At 44.4% G+C, this 19,442-nt stretch overlaps 1 protein-coding gene across 2 annotated transcripts in view; it reads left to right on the top strand.

Moving 5' to 3' along the window:
* The window catches only part of LRGUK (leucine rich repeats and guanylate kinase domain containing), a 108,090-nt gene that overhangs the window by 43,010 nt on the left and 45,638 nt on the right, over positions 1 to 19,442 (top strand). For both annotated transcript variants that reach the window (XM_087860821.1, XM_087860820.1), the window contains exons 11-15: positions 113 to 232; positions 6,813 to 6,909; positions 10,432 to 10,545; positions 12,967 to 13,168; positions 13,799 to 13,894. In XM_087860821.1, the coding sequence (XP_087716947.1) occupies positions 113 to 232; positions 6,813 to 6,909; positions 10,432 to 10,545; positions 12,967 to 13,168; positions 13,799 to 13,894 (629 nt within the window). The remainder of the gene's footprint in view (positions 1 to 112; positions 233 to 6,812; positions 6,910 to 10,431; positions 10,546 to 12,966; positions 13,169 to 13,798; positions 13,895 to 19,442) is intronic.

The following is a 19,442-nucleotide window of genomic DNA, read 5'->3' as shown; positions in this document are numbered from 1 at the left end:
GCCCGGGAAGGTAGGACCAGCCTCCTCTCCAGGGCCTGTGGGTGGCAGGTGCTCAGCCACTGACTTAGGTGGGACTGTGACTAGAGCCGTCGCCGCCTGCCCTGTGTTGCAGCACTCTTCCCCGCCTGGACGCCCCGTACCCCATGCTGGTGCTAGCCGGGCCTGAAGCCTGCGGGAAGCGAGAACTCGCCCACCGCCTCTGCAGACAGTACAGCACGTACTTCAGATACGGGTAAGTGCTCATTGGCCGGGAAGGCTGTAGAAATGTCGGCTGTGGCTCCTTGCGGCTGTCCATCTGAAGCAAGCTCAACAAGGTACAGAAAAGGCTCGTCGGCTTCTCTGCCATTCGTCACACGGTGATAGATACCCTGCATTGTGTTGCACTTTAATCCTCCCAATGTTGCCTTCCATTCACTGACAGCTGACATCACTCTCCGAGGGTTGAAAACCCACGTGTTTATAGTGAAGCGTGGTGGCCACGGGATGCGACAGCACGGACGGGCGCGGTGACGAGGGGCGGGCGTGGTGCTCGGAGGACCCGGGAGCACCTCTCCTCGCCTCCAGTGGGCTCATGCCGACTGTACCTCGCTTCCTCATCTCCACGCGGGGCGTCGTCCTCTGAGGCATATTTCAGGAGGAAGGAAAGAGAAGTCACAGCAGACGCCTTTCCTTTCCTTTCCTTTCCTTTCCTTTCCTTTCCTTTCCTCTTTCCTCTTTCCTCTTTCCTCTTTCCTCTTTCCTTTCCTTCGAAGCCCTTCCCCTTCCCTTGGGCTAGCATTCACTGCACTCCAGTTTTCTGGAGCAAACGTTTTGCTGTGTGATTCCCTCACTGTCCAGTTGAAACCAAGGAGACTGTCAAAAAAAAATGAGGACCATTCAAAAAAAAATCTTCAGTCGGACTTACAGACTTTTTAAAGGTTTCTGGAAGTCAGAGTTAGAGTCCTCACTGTGGTCTTTTAAACTGGTTTCCTCTTAATTTTTACCTAGGGCGAAGCAATTACTTCTAGATTAGTAATGTCTGTCGGTGACCGGAGGAGGGGACTGCGAAGATATTTCGGACAGCGAGAAAAATAAATGCAAATTATTTTCTAATGCCTTTCCTTCCCTTAAGCTATACATGTTCAAACAATATAAATACTATTTGAAACAGGTCCATTTATTTAGATATCTAAAATTACATCCCTCATTCGAACAACTCTGGGATTCAAATATATAGAATGATTTATTTACTAATATATTTTAAGCACCCTGAAGTAACAAAAATAAATTAAAACCTAACATTAGAATAAAAAAGTATAGAGTGCCATTATGCTTGTATATAGGGGTGCGGAACCTGTTTTAAAAGATAAGTGGAACGCAATGAATTTCGAAGGTCAAAGTCGGACAGAGAGGTGTATTCCGACTATTGTGCCAATATGTAAACCCGGAACCTTTTAGCAAACCAGAATGCCAGGAACCAACGCTTTCTCTGCCTGATTAGAATTCCTTTTAATTATGTTGTAAAGGTTGAGAGCCAGGTCCTTCATATGTGTTTGTGATCCACGTTACAGAGGCACGTGGGATCAGGTGTGTTCTCAGAGGTGTTTAACAACTCATCACCAAAATCGTGATCCAGTCTGCCTCTCTCTCCTCACCTGGATGGGCCTTCCAGTCATTCGTTTTTATTAAATCCTGCTTTCCCTCTATTAGAATGCTTATCCACCTCGCTTGTGATTGATTTATTTAATGTTTGTTTTCCCTACTCATCTAAGCCCAAGGAGGGTATGGACCAATGTCAGCTTTGCTCACCATCCAGTTCTCGGTGTTCAGCAGATGACCAGCCACTTAATACCTACATAAGAAATACTTGTTAACCCAGTGACAGATTGAGTGAGAGGACGGGATGAATGAATTAAGGGTATTATATGCCACATTTCGTGGGAAATCACTGTGATAAGAAACAAAGGTGATTTCCCACAACTGCCACTGATGGATATATGGAGAGATGGATGGATTCATTCATTTGTTTACCAATTCGTTCAATAAATATTTGTTGAATTCCTCCCATGTGCTAAGCCCTGAAGATACAGTGAGAACAAGATTGATAATGTCCTTGCCTTAATGAAATTTGTAATCTAGTGGGGGAATTCAGATTAATTAATTAGTGTCGTGTATAGTTTATGTGGAGGCATAAGGCAGCAAAACAAAACCTTAAAACTAGCTTCGTGCCTACAGTGTTACTGCTGCTACTGCTTTCTTTCTTCTCCGGATGGAATTAATGGCAAGTGTGGAAAGACGCTCCCTCACTGCCTTGCTACCAAGTACACACTCGCTCACCCTTGCAGGCTCCGAAGCATTGTCCCTCCGGTCAATGGCATCCTCATGGAAGCAGAGGTCAGGACTTGCTCACTGGCACATTATTCTAAAAATTCCATCAATGCGTGGATCAAAGATCATATCATTGGATAAAAAAAAGATATTAGATAGCTAGTAATTTCATCTGTGGAGAAGCTAAGAAAGTACTACTTTATATGTAGCAACTTTCTTTTTCTTTTTTTTAAAGATTTTATTTATTTATTTGACAGAGATAGAGACAGCCAGGCAGCAACTTTCTAATTAAAACAAATGATAAAACCAAAGCACATCCTCAGAGACCAGTCATTGGTCTAGTTTGGATTTTTTAATTCTTTATCCAAAATAATTTTTATTGATTTTTAATTAAGTGGGGGAAAAAAGGCATGAAAACAGTTTCATCATGAAACATACAAGTATTTACAAAGGCACTTTCTCTGCCATTTGCTTGCATTTTGTCTTTCCCATCTGTTTCATTTTCTCCTGGTATTCTCTCTTCTTTTTTAAATGACGTTGACCCACAACTGAGACATTCGATGGACTTCTCACACACTAAGTTGTATATCCAGTTATATCTGTATTAAAAGCATAACATAGTGGTCGAACAAGTATTGGGATGGCTGAGACATTGTTCTTGTTTTAGGTTTTGATTTTTCTATTTGTTCTTGGTTTTAAGAAATAGGTTGGTGGTTCTTTCTTTACCTGTATTCGTTCTACGTGGAGGTAGGAATTTATTGCCTTCAAAATCTATTTCCAACCTTAATATTACCCCACAAATCAGTGGCTCGCCAGCAGAGTAATGACTAAGGAGAGAAACATAAAACAATGCCAGTATACCTGTCCGCCTTCCAGATTTAAGGCCTTGAGGGTGATCTGAATAGTCATGAAAGAAAAACTTGATTCTTCTTTCTGAGATCTCCATTTTACAGCAGTCTCTATTTTTGTAACCTTTTTCTTGATATTGACAACTAAACATCTTTACTTGTAGTACGATAGTACAGTAAAGTAAAAGACCACAGCTCTTGAGCTAAAAGAGATAGATGAGCTCCACCTACCTTAATGCTGCCTAATCTAATGTCTGTTATCCAGATGCGACAAACCAGTAAAGCGGTTCCTTTATTCATCTCATCAGTGTTCACTGAGCACTGGCCACGTGCTAGCGAGGACTGTAGAACAGATGTGGGGCTTGTCCTGGGAGCTTACCATCTAGTATGGGATTCAGGCAGGTCAGTGCTGGCTAACAGGATAGTTTGATGGGTGCTGTGATGAGGGGAGTAAAGAGCCTCTGGGATAGAAGATGTGGGAGACACGTGGGATGAGGAACTTGAGCGGGAAGGAGGACAGGCACGTTTGATGAGGTGCAAGGACAGCCTGGAGTACTTGAAGTGTGCAGGGAGATGGCAGAAGATAAGACCAGAGACATAGACAGGAGTCTGAGCATAAGGGATTTGTAAGCACTCCTGTGACGGCTGTGTTCCAGAAAGTGCGCCCTGTGGGCTGCTCGGCAGAGGGTGGAGGAGGGAAGACTGGAGACAGGGGGACCAGCTGGGGTACAGTCACTGCTCACGATGGCATGAGTTAGAAAGCAGGGTGTCATTACTGGAAAGTGGACAGGACAATGGCTTCCTGGAGTGGGATACTCAGACCTGGTGCTGGAATCTTATGTGTTGAATCTCTTTAAAGGCCCAGCAGTAAATTGACAACTATTTGCATTGAGGGTTAGGACCAATTTAATTTTCCTACCGAATGCCCTAGGAAGACCTGGGCTTTTGGGGCTAGCCTTTGAAAGAGTTCGCTTACTGACCAATATGGCGTGCTATCATGTGCATGAATTTATTTTTTATTTATTTTATTTTTATTTATTTTTTTCCCATGTGATTGAATTTTTTTTATTATGTTCAGTCAGCCAGCATACAGTACATCATTAGTTTTGGATGTAATGGTCAACGGTTCATTAGTTGCGTATAACACTCAGTGCTCATCCCAACACGTGCTTGAATTTAGATGTGCTCACAGCCAAACCTCTACCTAAATATTTGCAGGAACAAGAAGTTTGTTATTTCCTGAGGCAATCTGGTCCAGAACTGAGCTTCTAAACCTGCATGCTTCTGAATCAAACTGAAAAGATTTCTACTGCTAGCTCTTCTCAGACATCTCTTCTTCCTATTTCCCTGAATATGTTGCCCTTCCATTGTTTGGTCTGACCTTACGGATTCCTTCTCTGCCTGATCATCTCTTCTCCAAGGACTCGGTTAGGATCCTCCAGGACAGCTGGCCCAGGAACGGGCCTTTCGAATGTCTAAGCTCACTCTCAGACTCTCAGGCCCTGTGTTGTAGTCTGGCGTTCATCTCTCACTCACTTCTCTGGTGTGGCTCCCATTGCAAACCATGACTTAACTAATCCACCATGACTTAACTAGTAAATTAATTAGTAAATATATAAACTCGTGGAAAGCTTATTACAAATGGAATCATCTTGAGACCGGGGAGAAGGACACCGCAGATAATGGCCCAAGCCGGTTTCTTTGTCTAAAATTTGGCGTCATTTTTTTGCTGAGTTTAGTGAAACCCTGCTTTCACCGTGCAGTATTTCCTTTTGAAGATGTTTGCATTTGGGCATCATGCTCCATAGTGAACATTTCTGCATGTGGGAATTGGATGACGATTCAAAAACCCACGGGTCATCTTAGGTCCTTCACAATAGAAGGTTCTGCAGTGGATACAGGCTGTCATCCTCATTCTCCACCTCACTGAAGCCTTCTCTTTATTTACCTGCCTAGAAGCTTCAAATTACTTCTTTCCTTTGTCTTCCTTTTAGAAATTCTGAAAAAATTCCTGCCGCTCAATTCCTTTGTTGAAAACTGCAAATCCAGCCCCCCGCGTAAAGGCTAGGCTAAGGGCGTACACCACAGGATGCCAAGTCGCTCGTTTATCTTTCCCACCTGTCAGGGACACCAGTAGACAGAGGGTCCCAGGGCCCTGCCAAGGTGTGTGAAGAAATGCCAGTGTATTCACACAACAAAACAAATAGCACAGTGTTTTGACAGTCTTTTCTTAGAATATACTCTCCTTCCTGGGTCTGTAATTTAAATGTAATGTTAAGACCTTAAAATTTACTAGTCTAATTAATTCCTGATGATAATGGAAGGGGAACAGCGGTATGAATTATAAAAACTGGACTCTAACGGAGAGGCTTTCGAGGTTGCGACTCTACGCTCTTGGTGCGACAGTAAAGGACCTGACGCGGAGGCGTCCTGGCTTTGCTACTTAGTCACCTTTCTTAGTTGCTCTGCCTCAGTTTCATCATCTGGAAAAGGGAAACGGCAATACTCGCCTCATGGTTTTTTGTGAGGAAGGAATGAAATAACATGTCAGATGTCTCTAGCTGTTCTCATCTTCTCCTTTAAAACCACAGGAAACACAAAGATCAGTTTGCATTGCATTTCCAGAACTTAACACTAGGAAGTCAGAATGGTATGAAATCGAGAGTCGTGGGCTAGTTGGGGCCCCATTGGCTATTTCTGGGACTGACACCGGTCTGCTGTGTGGCCTTAGACTAGCCATGTTCATTGTCCTCCACCAAATGGAGTTGGTCACGCCTGTTATCCCCCTCACAGTTGTCATTTACTGGTTCATGTTATGGATAACTAGCGACTGCCTACATGGGGGCCAGGCGTGGGGAATGCAATCGCAAGTAAGATGAACAAGATAAAGTCCTCTCCTCAAGAGTCCTATGTCCTGCTGGGGAAGACAGGGAGAAACCAGATATGTGAATAAAGCAAGGTAGTTTTGGTGATATAGAGTAAGTGGGGGTGTGGGGAGGGGAGGGGGTGTCATCGCAGACAGTGATCCGCAAGGGCCTCTCTGGTTGAGCTGAGAACTCCATTCATGGTTTCCCATGGGAGGCTCATGCCTGGTGTTGATAAGCACTGGCAGCGCTGGGGAGATGAGGTCCTGAGCAAGGCACTGGGATGCAATCAATGGTAGGCACTGAGGCTATGAGCATGTAAAGAAGAGGTGCATAATCAGCGGTAGGGGGTCAAGAGGGGCTTTTTGGGCAAGGAGGAGGAGAGTGGGGTCACTTAACTTGAGTCCTGGAAGACAGGTGGGCCAGCCAGGTGAGGGATGAGGAGGGGCGTGGGGAAATGCCCACAGAGCAGAGAGGACACGAAAACTCTGGGGTGGAAATACATGAGTAATGAACTGAAGTAGTCGCGTGTGACAGCGGGGGAGGTGGCTCAGAGGTGATCAACAGCAGTGTGTCAAGATTCGGTGTGGATAATCCCGAATTGGTATAATCCCGGTAGAGTATAGCAGCTGAATGTAGTCTAGCACCTCAAAACCACAGCGTTTTCACAACGATGGTACTTCTTAGTTCATGACTCATGGATCAGTTTCAGCTTCTTCAAAACCTACTTTTACCTTTTCCATTTTGAATCTCAAGCTGCTGGAAGTAGACCAGTTACCTACTGTGTTTTCAGGGCCTGCCACACCACAAGACCGCCTTACTTTGGAGAAGGGGATCGAGTCGATTATCATTTTATCTCTCAGGAAGTGTTTGACGAAATGCTAAACATGGTAAGAACGTTCTCCTTTTTTTGCATTACACAAGGAATCCACGCTCTCTGGTAGCAGTATTAGGAGCTAGTGATAACAAAGAGAAAAAAATGTTGTGTTTGTTGCGAGAGAAATGTTCTTCTTGGGTTGTTTTTTCCTTAAGCCATGTATACATCCTTGCTGACACGCAGCTTTATTTTAGGATCTTGGAGAGAATATTATGAATTTTCAGTAAAGCTGAATGAATAGACGTTTTAAGAAAATGGAAGTACCAAGAGTTCTCGTGATCCGTGTTTATCACGTGCCGCTGTTATTAATCAGACTTTACTCAAGACAGGCAGTTCTCACAGACCAGGTCTGACGTGCGAAGCTTATGGATTGAGTCTCCCTTGGTGTTTGAGTGTTCTGTCCAGAAAGCACTCCTGTTTGCTATCACTGGTGCTTTCTTCTTCTTCTTTTTTAAGATTTTATTTATGAGAGAGACAGAGGGAGAGAGAGCGAGCAGGGGGAGGAGCAGAGGGAGAGGGACAAACAGACTCCATGCTGGGTGCAGAGCCTGATGTGGGGCTCAATCTCAGGACCCCGAGTTCATGACCTGAGCTGAAACCAAGAGTTGGGTGCTCCACCGACAGAGCCAGCCAGGTGCCCCATCACTGGTGCTTTCTAACTGTTGTGGCCCTAGGCATCATTCCATCATGGTGTGTCTCATTCAGTTGGCGTGTCCCGGACACATACATAGCCTTAACCTTCCACGTTATACAGCAGTGCAGGTAACTGTCATACAGTTAAGCATGGGATCTGCAGTTTCTACGAGCTTAATTTTGAATGGCCAACTTTATACACAGTGCATGTTTTCTCTTGCATTCACAGAGAAACCCAAGTGAGAGAGTCCTGTAATCCCTAGGCTGTTTCCCCTCTAACCTTGTCAAAAGAACATCTTGGAGATTCTTGATAATCTTTTCTCCTAGGGCTGTGTTTTGGTAGTTCATTTGAATGTATCAAGAGTACTTTGGGATTTTATATTCCTAAAAACCTTAATAAAGATAAGAAGCATTATCTTGATATTAGTAAGAAGGATTCCTTTAGGACACTTTGGGTTGAAAGATAGCTAGTTCCCAAATTTCATGTTAATTTCTCTTGTTAGAGTCTGAGGCATTTTTTCTTGGTTCGGTTCATCTGTTCTCAGTATCCCATATGCTCCCCTGACGTTCCGTACCTTATCGTACTGGTAGTAACTAAGTCTGGTTCAATTCCTAGTCTAAGAAATCGCTGTACTTAACACCATATTTGGTTCTACAGTTTGACTCCCTCTACAAAAAAAGAGTAGGACTAGTTTTTACTGCTTTTGCTAATGTATATTACTTCAGTATAATGTCATTTTCTTCAACTTGAATGTTGCTTCTGAGCTCCTTTCCTTAAAGCAAGCTTGAGACTGTTTCACGAAGAGGCAGACCTAGAGGTTATAATTCATGACACATTGTCAGCTTTGCCAGTCACACCAACACACTCAGCCTTCTGTATATACAACCCCCCTCCCCGGAACACCCACCCAGACAGCCTGCCACCCCACCTTGTCAGACTACCCTGGCATACCCAGGCCCTGGACACCTCCTGTGGACAGTCACAACCATCCACTCCTCCACCCCCTCATCACCACCCCACCGCATGCCTACAGACACACGAACCTTTTTTAAGGACATAAATGCAGTCACTTCCCTGAAGATATTTTTTGTCTCTTATGGAAATAAGATCACAGACCTGGAGGCTTCTGAAATATGATTATTGCTGTTTACTAAGAAATCTGCAAGCCAGGAAGACGTGAAAGGAGTATATCCCCAGCCAAAAGCTGGAGGACCACTTAATCTCAATTCTCAAAAAAAAGTTAACAAATCCTGTGTTATATATAAAAGTACAATGCCACATTCCTCCCAGCTCTGCAGTCTTCCAGAAAATATTTTTGGGATCCACAGAGGGAGGCCCTTGTACACGCAAGTAAACAAATGCATAGTATATATCTGAAACATGAGTCAAGAGTACATTTTGAGGGGCGCCTGCATGGTTGGCTTGGTTAAATGTTCAACTCTGATTTCGACTTAGGTCATGATCTCTGGGTTGTGAGATTGAGCTCTGTGTCAGGCTCCACACTGGGCATGGAGCCTGCTTAAGATTCTTTCTTGCCCTCTGCCCCTCCCCTACCTCCAAAAAAAAAAAAATCCATTTTGAAAACAGGATGAGTCACAGTAAACAAGATAAAGTATATACCTGATGGGAGATTCAGTATCTTATCTACTTATAGAGATGCAATATAGATCTGAAGAGTAGATGTCCTAGTATTTGCTACAAAGAACAAAGAAGGTATGGCATTGAAGGCGTAAAATATTAGGATATTTATTGTTGAGTTTTGAACTTTTCGAATGCATGAAATACACTTCTTTGGATTATGAGGTGTGTGGCTTTTCCTCATCACTCACAGCAGACACGTTCACTAGAGACCCACGCCACCACAACAGATATTCCGTGTCTCATGGACTTCCAACACGCCCCCTCCCCCAACAAATAGCCTGTCCCCCGTTCCCAAATCTCCAGAACGTCTGGGGCCAGCAGGCAGAGGTAGCATAAAGGACTCCTGACAGCCACTGTTCTTAATGATGATGCCGCCCTCCGATGGGATTCAGCGGTGCAAGTTTTCATTTCATCATTTCTTTCAAAATCCCCTGCATGAGGAGCCGCAGTTGCCAAGACCGTCCGTATTTTTATTCCTTCTTTTGTCATCAGCTTTCCAGTGTAGATAAGACCTAGTAGCTTAATAAATATAACATTGTCGAAGCAAAGGTCAATTTTGAGAGGCATATTTTACTTGGACCATTTTGCAAGGGAGTACAGCTTTGGAAAGAACTGGGCTTCCAGAACGTAGATAGAAGGCAGTATTTAAACCTCCAGTGACGACAGGGCACACAGCAATTCTGTGGAAAAACACTTGGGGCAGTGTCAATAAAAAGCTGGGTTTTATAAGGAAAAATAGAATTGGGTCTGTTTTTCATGGCTTATCTCAGGATGCAAAGGTTTTCGGATGTCCCTGTAATTCATGGCCTTCAGGCTTATCTTGGAAAGCAAGGCTTTCGAGAATGGGCGCTTTTTCTGGGGTACCTGGTCTGCCAGCATAGCCAACATGGCCGAGGCAAAGGGCGAGCTATCAGTTTGGCTTTCTCAGTGATGCCAGTTGATGCTGCAGGTTTGGCAAGGAAGCGGGTAAATAAGCAAAACAATCTGTTCTCCCAGAAGCTTCCGTGCCTTCGCTCTCCTCACGTGTTTTGTCAGCCGATTACCAGATCTCCAAAAACTTCATTTTTTTGGCCAGCTGAGATTTCTGAATAAATTTCTCTACCACATTTTGATACTAAGTTTCATAAACCCGTCATCAGCCTTATTATATTTGTAAGTTTTATGGGAAAATATAAAAGTAAGACATCAAATAATTTTATTTACATTAAATTTCATTATGGCAGCTGTTATATGAAAATCTCTGTACTTCTCAAATTTCAGGGGAAATTCATTCTAACATTTAATTATGGTAATCACAGTTATGGATTAAACAGGGACACCATAGAAGGTATCGCAAGAGACGGCTTAGCAAGCTGTATTCACATGGAAATAGAAGTAAGTGTTTTTTCATTCAATCAATTTATTTTTAATGCGTGTGTGTGTTTGTGTGAGTCTCTGTGTGTGTGTGTGTGTGTGTGCGTGTGTGTATATATATTTGGGGTTGAGGAGGGAGCTATGAATGCAGGTGGCACACTGCCAGGCACAGGGGGAAGCTTCTAGTTCCTATGGGGGGGCAGACATGAACAATTCAACGACAGGAGTTACTATACAAGACATTGATCGCTCATATACTAGGAAAAGAAAGTGCTCCTCAGGATTTACTAAGTTAATTTCCTCACTAAATTATCCCCTTTCTTTTAGGGCATGGTCTCTCTTTATATAAAGTGATATTAGGTAAAGGTCCTTCTCACAGGCAGTGGAGCTGGCGCGCCGGCCCCTGGGGACCTGCCTGGCAGCTCAGTGCGGCAGCCTTGTTCTCTGATTTTTCAGGGGAGGCCTGTGGTCTGTGCTGGCATTGACTCCCCTTGCTCGCTGGTTGCCATTGCTTTGAGCAATTTAGACTTGGAGATTTTAGGAGATATCCCTCTCTGCCCCCATATCCCATCTCCCCCAGTGATCTTCTATAATTAGAATATGCAGAAGTTTCTCTCCAATGCAGATCCAGAGCAAAACCATGACTATCCTACTTATTTGTTTCAAAAATATATAGCTTTATTAAGTATGTGAAATCTCTAAAGACAATTGATCGTGTTTTTAAGGTAGCTTCACTGAGCGGTCTAACAGTTTTGTAATCAGAAAAAGAAGTTAGAAAAATGATTCTGTTAGATCAAACTTACAGAAAAGAAAATTTGGACTGGTTGGATATTCCTTTACTGTCGACTCTGAAACTTCTTTAAAACTGTCTCCTGTCTAACTGGGCCGAGCAGAAGACTGATTCCTTTTTGGCTCCTTAGATCGGAGTGTTGCCTCACTTCAGTGAAACTGGTCACATTTCTTCCAGCTCTGTCATCTTTCTAACTTCAAAATCCTGCAATTCTCATCTCTCTGCAATTGATTGCATTTCCTTCTCTAAGGAGGTTTTCTGCGTTTCTCCGCTAATAAGCAAAAAAAAGGGGCTTTTTCCCAAAAAATATCTTTCTCGGACAAGGCAGAGACTCTCCAGCTCCTGGTGCTTAACGTTTTTCCTGTCCACTGGTTCTCTGAGGGCTGGTTCCTGTCTTCTTCTTCCTCCCCGAGAACTTTCTCCCACTCATTTCCTAGAGGTTGACTGTAAACCAGGCCTGATGTCCCTGATTCTCCCAAGTGAAAGCATTTTTCCAAACTGCTCTAGTCATTGACACTTTTAGAAATTATTTTTTAAAAGATCCCATATTTCATCCCTGCCCCCTACCCCCAAACGTTTAACACAAAGATTTTGGATGTTGAGCTAAACTACTGATGATGGGATCGAGGTGGAAGGAGCTTTAGAGTTCATTTGGAAGGGCTCTTGCGTTTCAGCGATGAGGAACTTGGTGCTCGTGGAGCAGTTCTGGGATTTGCTCACGGTCTGCAGTTGCTGGGGCGCCACAGGCAGTCACCAGCCAGCCCTCCTGATCCGCAGACCGCCACCCAGCCCTGCTTCTCGGCCTGAGCTCCTGGCAGCAGGCTGTCCAGAGCCTGGCTGTCCCTTGCTCTGGGTAGAAGCTGGGAGATGTAATAGGAACCAGCCCACCAGGTCGCTGGTTTAGGAATAGGACTAGTCCCAAGGAAATGACAAAGGGGTAACAGAGGAGCCTTAATTCTCTGGTAACATCTTTTATCTCCTAGAGCTGCAGGGGTGCTTTTTGAAATGTAGACTTGAAATTCTCAGTGGGGCGCCTGGCTGCCTGGGTCTGTAGAGCACGCAACTCTTGATCTCCGCATTATAAGGTCGAGCCCCACATTGGGTATAGAGATTGCTTAAAAATGAAATCTGAGAAAAGAAAAAAAAGAAATTTTCAGTACTAAAGATGCAGCACTACTGTGAATGTACCTGTTTGTATCTAACAATTTTTTTTTTTTAATTTTTAGAGAGCGTGAGTGGAGAGAGAGGGAGAGGGAGAGAGAATCTCAAGCAGGCCCCATGCCCAGTGTGGAGCCTGACACTGGGCTCGATCTCATGATCCTGAGATCATGACCTGAGCCGAAATCAAGAGTCAGATGCCTAACTGACTGAGCCACCCAGGTGCCCCTAGCAATTTTCTTTTTTAACCATCTTGTTAATTAGAGTAATTGGTTAGCAGATAACCAGGTAGTTCTTTTATTTCCAGTAACAGTATTTGATGAACAAAGGGAAGTAATCCAACTTTGAGATATTTACAGGAAAATAATAGCTACTTATCTAAATAAATCTTTTAATACAAGACTACTTATTACCCCTATGTTGTCAGATGTCTCCAACATGATTTCTAAGTTGTGTCTCTGTTTCTAATTTATTACCTTTTCTTTAACAAACAGGGTGTAAGAAGTTTGAAATTTTCTTATTTTGAGCCTCGATATATCCTGGTGGTGCCCATGAACAAAGAAAAATATGAGGGATATTTGCGGAGAAAAGGATTATTCAGTCGGGTAGAGATTGAATTTGCTGTCTCCAGAGTGGACCTTTATGTTGAAACCAATCAGAAATTTCCAGGATATTTTGATGCAATCATCAATGCAGGTCTGTAACTTTCAGTGAAGTTTTACTTTTGAAGCCTAAGGGCACTGGGGGGAAATCTGCTCTAATGTACATTCTTAACTGTTGGCTGACTGCAGTTCCTTGTGGTTGTGGGAGTAGGGTCTCCCTGCTTCTTTTGTTGGCTCTCTGCCAGGGGTTGCCCTCTGTCCTAGAGGCTGCTCCCGGGTCCTGTGCATGTGGCCCTTCTGTCTTCAAGCTGGTGACCACATATCGCATTCTCCTCATGCTTCAAGTCTCTGCTTTCCTCTTGTGCTACCAGAAAACTCTCTTCCTTTATGGGGCTCAGGCGATCAAGTGTAAGGCCCACCTGGGTAGTCTCCCTTCTGAGTGGCCCAAACGCAACTGATGAGTAACCTTCATTACATTTGCAAAAATCCCTTTCGCCATTTAATGTGACATAATCACAGGAGTAACACCCCCTCCCGTTCACAGGTTCTGCCCACACTGAAGAGAGGCAGTTACGTGAGGGTGAAGGGTCATTATGGTCTTAGAATTCTGCCTACCACAATAGTCATAACATTAGATGTAGCTCAAAAAATTATCACCTACAGTTGCGAATTGTATTTTGGTATGATTCTGTTTCTTTAAAGTACCTTCTCTCATTTACTGTAGATGATCTGGAGGTTGCCTACCAAAAGCTGAGTCATCTCATCAGAGAATACCTCGGATTGTCTGAGGAAACATCCAAGAATCTGGCTCCAATTGCAGGTACTACCATCTCCCTTTCGTGCCAGGAAAACAAGTCTGTGAATTGCTACTTGGGTACTCATCGACTAGGCTCAAGCTGGTTCTAACTCTTTAATCCCCCTCCTTCCTCCGGTGTGATGGTCCCCACAAATGAGCTGCGTGAATCAGCCCCCTGGACCTGTCCCTCTCCTTGTCTGGGTGGCCTTAGTGGCACTCACAGGACTGTCTTTCAGGGACATGCTGGCCGGTGCCTCCTTGGAGGTTTATGGTAAATAAAGGCCAGCCTCCCGGTTCAGAACTCAGCCTTCCAGAAGTCTGGCTCCCTTAGGGAGCTGAGGTGGCGTTCTGCTCGGCAGGTTTGTATGTAGCGCTGTTTTAATCCAATAGATTTCTTTCTCCTGTTCTTTGCATTGCCACAGTCCTCCAAATGGGTACTAAAGAGGATAGTGGAAGAGCACGGTCAGAGGGTGTGAGCCAGGCTGTGGCCCTCCCGCTCCCTTGGGCAAGCTGCTTCACTGTTCGGAGCTTCAGTTGACTGTCTTGCTAGATGGAGTTTATGTCCTCCATTAATGAAGAGTTAATGCCTCATGGGGCGTGTGCAGCAAATGACATAGGCTGCAGAGCAGTGCATCTCCTCGGAACCCAGGAATTCTAAAGCCCTAACTTAGAATTTGGGTACATGAGTATTTTGAGATAGGTTGAGAAGGTTCTCCCCAATCCACCTCACCCCAAATCCACCTGGGAAGGTAAAATGGTAGAGCTCCGGTAGAAAACAATACAATATTCCTCAGAAAATTAGAAGTAGAATTACCATGTGATCTAGCAATTCTACCTCAGGGTCTCTACCCAGAAGAACTGAAAGCAGGGACCTGCATAGATGCTTGAACACCAGTGAATGCAGCACGATTCACAGTAGCTGAGAGCTGGAAGCAACCCGAATGTTCGTCAACAGACAAATGAATAAACTAAATGTGGTTTGTAAATACAATGGAATATTATTCAGCCCTAAACAGGAAGGGAATTCTGACACACGCTACAGCGTGGATGAGCCTTGAGAACATTCTGCTAAGGGAAAGAAGCCAGGCACAAAAACACAAATACTGTTCTGATGCCTCTTCTATGAGGAACCTAGAGTAGTCAAATTCATAAGGAGCGAAGAATGGAATGGTTGCCAGAGGCTGGGGGAGGGAGAGGAACGGAGTGTTGTTGCTTAACAACTACAGAGTTTCACGATTACACGACGAAAAGAACCGTGGGCTTGGTGGGCTTGGTGGCACACCGTGTGACTATACATAGCACAACTGAACTGTACACTTAAAAATGGCTACGATGGCAAACTTTATGTTATCTGTATTTTTACCACCCTAATGACGAAAAAGAAGCCCTCCCCCCCAGCCCCCAGTGGGCTGAAGTGCTTTCACACAGTGCATGCTGTAAAATGTTGCCGTGAGACCCTGGCTCGCTGCGTGTTTGTGTGCTTCAGCCTTTGTGACTCTTGGCCCAATTAGGAGTTCGCCGGCCGGGTTGGATCCTGGCCAGGTTGAGGCAGGCCCGGCCACGATTTTGCCAGATTTCAAACTGCTGGTGCCCTTTTGCACTTTTACACACTTTTTTCAGGTCAGGCACCCTTGGAATTCTGGAACGAGGTCAGTGTGAAACTGGTTCACAGCCCACAGATATCGGAATGAGGCTGTCCCATGTGTGTCTTCTAGGAGACAGGTGACCAGGGTATGACTTACTGCCTGCAGACGACCGGAAGACAGTGTGCCCTGTGCGCACACAGGTGTTCATGGAGGACTGGAGGCCTGTGCCCAGTCTACACGGGAGGGACATTCCGTGAGGAGCGTGCCCGTGTGTTTATCCAGCACTGCTCCCGTCCCCCACATCAGGCATCCGTCCTTAGAAAGCCGTGCCTGGCAGGCTGCGCAGTGTATCTCACGAGGCTTTGGTAGCTGGGTGGAAGTCTCTCGTGAGGAAATCTGACTCTTTGCTTTCAGTCTTTGCTAACCCAGCAACTTCTGATCTCTAATTCGGTCCCCCGGGCGGAGCTGTCCCGTGGGGGGCGCTCTCCTACGTTAGCACAGCCTGCTCTGATCCCTGAGCCAGGCCCGTCTCCCGCTGTAAATTAGTAAGTGGGCGTTCTGGCTTTTAAATCAGCCCCTTGTGGAGTTAGATGAGCGTGAGTCAGTCCCCCGAGCCTGACCAGGTCTGAGGAAGGGAGAGAAGCATGTTTGTCAGTCCTTAGCTATGGCGCTTGAGGAGGACGCTGCCTCTAAGCCAGCCGGGCTCCAGCTCTCCATCCTTCCACATTCTGCGACCGTGAGGACGCTGACTATTGGGTGCAGTTGCCATTTGGCAAATTAATAGACCAGATAATGTGTGCCTGGGAAAACAGACCCCCGTTTTAAAGGGTATAATAAAGCTTCATTTATTTGGACCCATTAGGTTAGGCCTGTCTACTTAATGGAAAGTATGAGTTATAGAATTTGTTAAAGGGTTATCCCTCTCAGATACATCGAATAACTGAAACTGGGTCATCCAGTTATTGACTAATAGAGCCTCAGCTTTAAAAAGGAGAGGGGAGGGTTTATAATTAATACATCAATTCACTGGCCTCCGTAGACCCCCATTTTCCTGGCAGGTTTAGTGTTTGGGAAAATAATGCGTTTCCTTAAGAAGCCAAACCACCTCATTTTATTTAAGTAGTCAATCTGTGGAGGACGTTACTGTCTTCAGTTGACGGTTTCAGGATAAACTTGCCCATGAGGCTTTGCGGAGGCCAGACATGATTCAAGTGAGTATTTAAAAATTCTAACGAGCATAGTCCTTACTAATAAAGCTTTTAAAGGATCTCGAGGGGCTTGTGGGCCCTAGGGCCACTCAAGAGCCAGTGGCCTCTTGGTGTTTCAGGGCGGTGAAGTGTATGCCAAGGAGGGCAGGCCCAGATGTTCACAGGTTCACTGCAGGCGAGCAGGGCCCACCCATAACCACCTCAAAATGAGCGTCATGACTCCCCGGAAAGGGACCAGAGCCCCAGCAGGGTCACCGCCCCAGGCCTGCCTGGCTCTTAAATTTTTGCTTCCACTCTGAGCTGGGCTCCCTCTGATTTTAAGTTCTGTAGTTCAGGTATGTTTACATAAAGACTTATCTTACATATGTAAATATAAATGAGACCCCTAGAAGAGAAGGCCAGTGTAATTTCAGCATAGCGGAATAGTTTGAACCTTTAATGGAGCTGTCCAAGGTAAGAAATTGAAGTAAAAAATATTTAAGAGTCTATGAAAGACAGTCTGAGCAATTAAAAAATTGAGCTGGAAATAGGAAGCCTTAGTTTTTTATTCCAAATTTCACTGATAATCACTAATTTGATTAGAGAAATCACTTTGAACTTCCACTTCTAAAAAACAAAGGCAGTGACATATTATGGAACATTCTAGAATTTGCTGAGGATTTCCCCATTAGATTAGACTGCCTGTAAGGTAGGCTCCAGTATGAACCGAAACCTGGTGGCCAATGGCATTGTTTTCACAGAAGCAGGAATCCTGTACCAATGCCAACTGAGAAGAACTCCTAGATATTTAAAGTAATAATACATAGCTTTATCTTTAGTAATTTCATGTTGCTAATTTGTAACTGAGAATGAGTTTTTAATTTCTACTCTTAATGATGAAAGTAGAACAAAGTCATAAAAGTAAGCCTGAAGTCTGTCAGCTGAGTATAGCAGCCCCATCAGCCTGCACCCAGAAACGCAAACCTTTACCAGAGGAGAAACTAATTGAATTTCCATTAAATGCACATACGAAATAATAACTTTAGGTACCGAGTGATTATAAAACCTCAAAATACTGAGATGTACCAATAATTAAAAATGTTTATCAACCATGGTACGGATGATCTTATTTTTTTTTTCCCTATAGCAATGCAGGTCATATTCATTTCTAAAGCATAAAGACTAAAAAAATCCTGAGCAAACAATGCAGTTTTTATGAAATAAGAAAAAAACTCACTCTATTCGCAACTCAGTGTAAGGGATGTCCTTACCCTCCATGTGTTTCTTACAGCCTACTTCTGGAATACTTATCTGGTGCTCCCAAGAAAGCTTTTAAAAAGCTGGTCCAACTACCACCCTGAGTTCCTGCTATAGAAATCATAAAATAAAATTATATTTGCAAATCATTATTTAGATCTGACTAATGATAGAGGAAAATGATGATGGTGATGATGAGTCAAATAGGGAGAAATGGAGCAATTAACTGTCCCCACGTGGTGCCTTTATCTCTAATAAAGGGCAGGATATCATTTGCCAAATGATAAGTTGTTGAATTCTAAAAGTGGGGAAAAAATCTTTGTGTGTCTGATTCTAAGAAACCAGGGGTTTACAAATAGAAAGAGCCTTCAGCATTGGGTTTCACTGTTCTTATGCCTTTCTATTTTTTTAAATTTCTTTTTTTGTATGATTAAAAAAAAAACATAAAATTAGCCATTTTAGCCATTTTAAGCGTACAACTTAATGGCGTTAACTACATGCCATTGTAGTTAATGGAATTAACTACATTCAGAGTGTTGCATAACCATTCCTACTACTTGTTTCCAAAACTTTTCATCCCTCCCACAAAGAAACTCTACTCCCATTAAGCAAGAACTCCCCTTTAGCCCCTGGTCACCTCTAATCTGCTTTTTGTCTCTATGAATTTGCCTATTCTAGACCTTTTTACTGTTCTTATATTTTAATTTAACCTTGTTTCTTGACTAAATTTGTATTTGTAACTGTCACGAACTAGGGAGATAGGAATGATGAGCAGGGCCATCCCCTCAGAAACCCCACCAGGGGACAAGCTTTTCCTCGTCCCCATGCCTCCCCACCCTCTCCCCAGAGACGTCTGGTTCAGCTGGAGGCACAGGGTACCTGTCCAGACAGGGAGGTTCAGGGAAGACTCAGAGTAGCCCAAGCTCATGCTGCTTTGTGGAGAACGGACAGTAGTGGCCGGGAGCCTGGTTCGCTTCTGGGATGGACCACCCTGGGGTCACCTGGGAGGTCTGACTTGGTTTGCAGTCTCTGAGCATCAGGTCTCCCCCAAAGTGGGCTGAGACTAGTTTCTTCAAGGCTCTTCCACACTGGTGTGCCACCCGTGACCACAGCATTTCAGAGCCATGTCCTTAGGACTAGATTAAGATATTATATGGGCCACCAGAGTACGTGTGGGCCTTTCTCATAAACAAGTGCCTGTCAAGTTGATTGTGTCCATGGTTGGTCCACGAGACCAGAATCAGACGGAGAATTTGCTCCATGGTGATCGAAGGACGTGTCCCCCTCTGCAGCATTAACGTGCTAGTGGCCTCTGAGAGCCATTGCTGAAACCAGGGTAGACTCGGAGGGAAAAGAGAAAGAGACCCGGGGGGTGGAGTGGGGGAGGGATCCTTAGGAGCAGCTCTTCTGAGCCATGGCACCTCATGCTTCCGTGGGATCCGTTCTTTGCCTCCTTCCATTCCCTACTGACTTAGTGAGTGCCTGTTGAATTTCCCGTACCTTCCCTTCCCTTGATAAGCTGATTATTCCTCATAGAGCTCC

The sequence above is a fragment of the Ursus americanus genome, chromosome 3, assembly GCF_024610735.1.
Source record: "Ursus americanus isolate L20-20 chromosome 3, mUrsAme1.1.p, whole genome shotgun sequence".
In the NCBI taxonomy this organism is placed as follows: Eukaryota; Metazoa; Chordata; class Mammalia; order Carnivora; family Ursidae; genus Ursus; species Ursus americanus.
The sequence above is the reverse complement of the archived record's forward strand: the minus strand, read 5'-3'. Positions and strand labels throughout refer to the sequence as shown.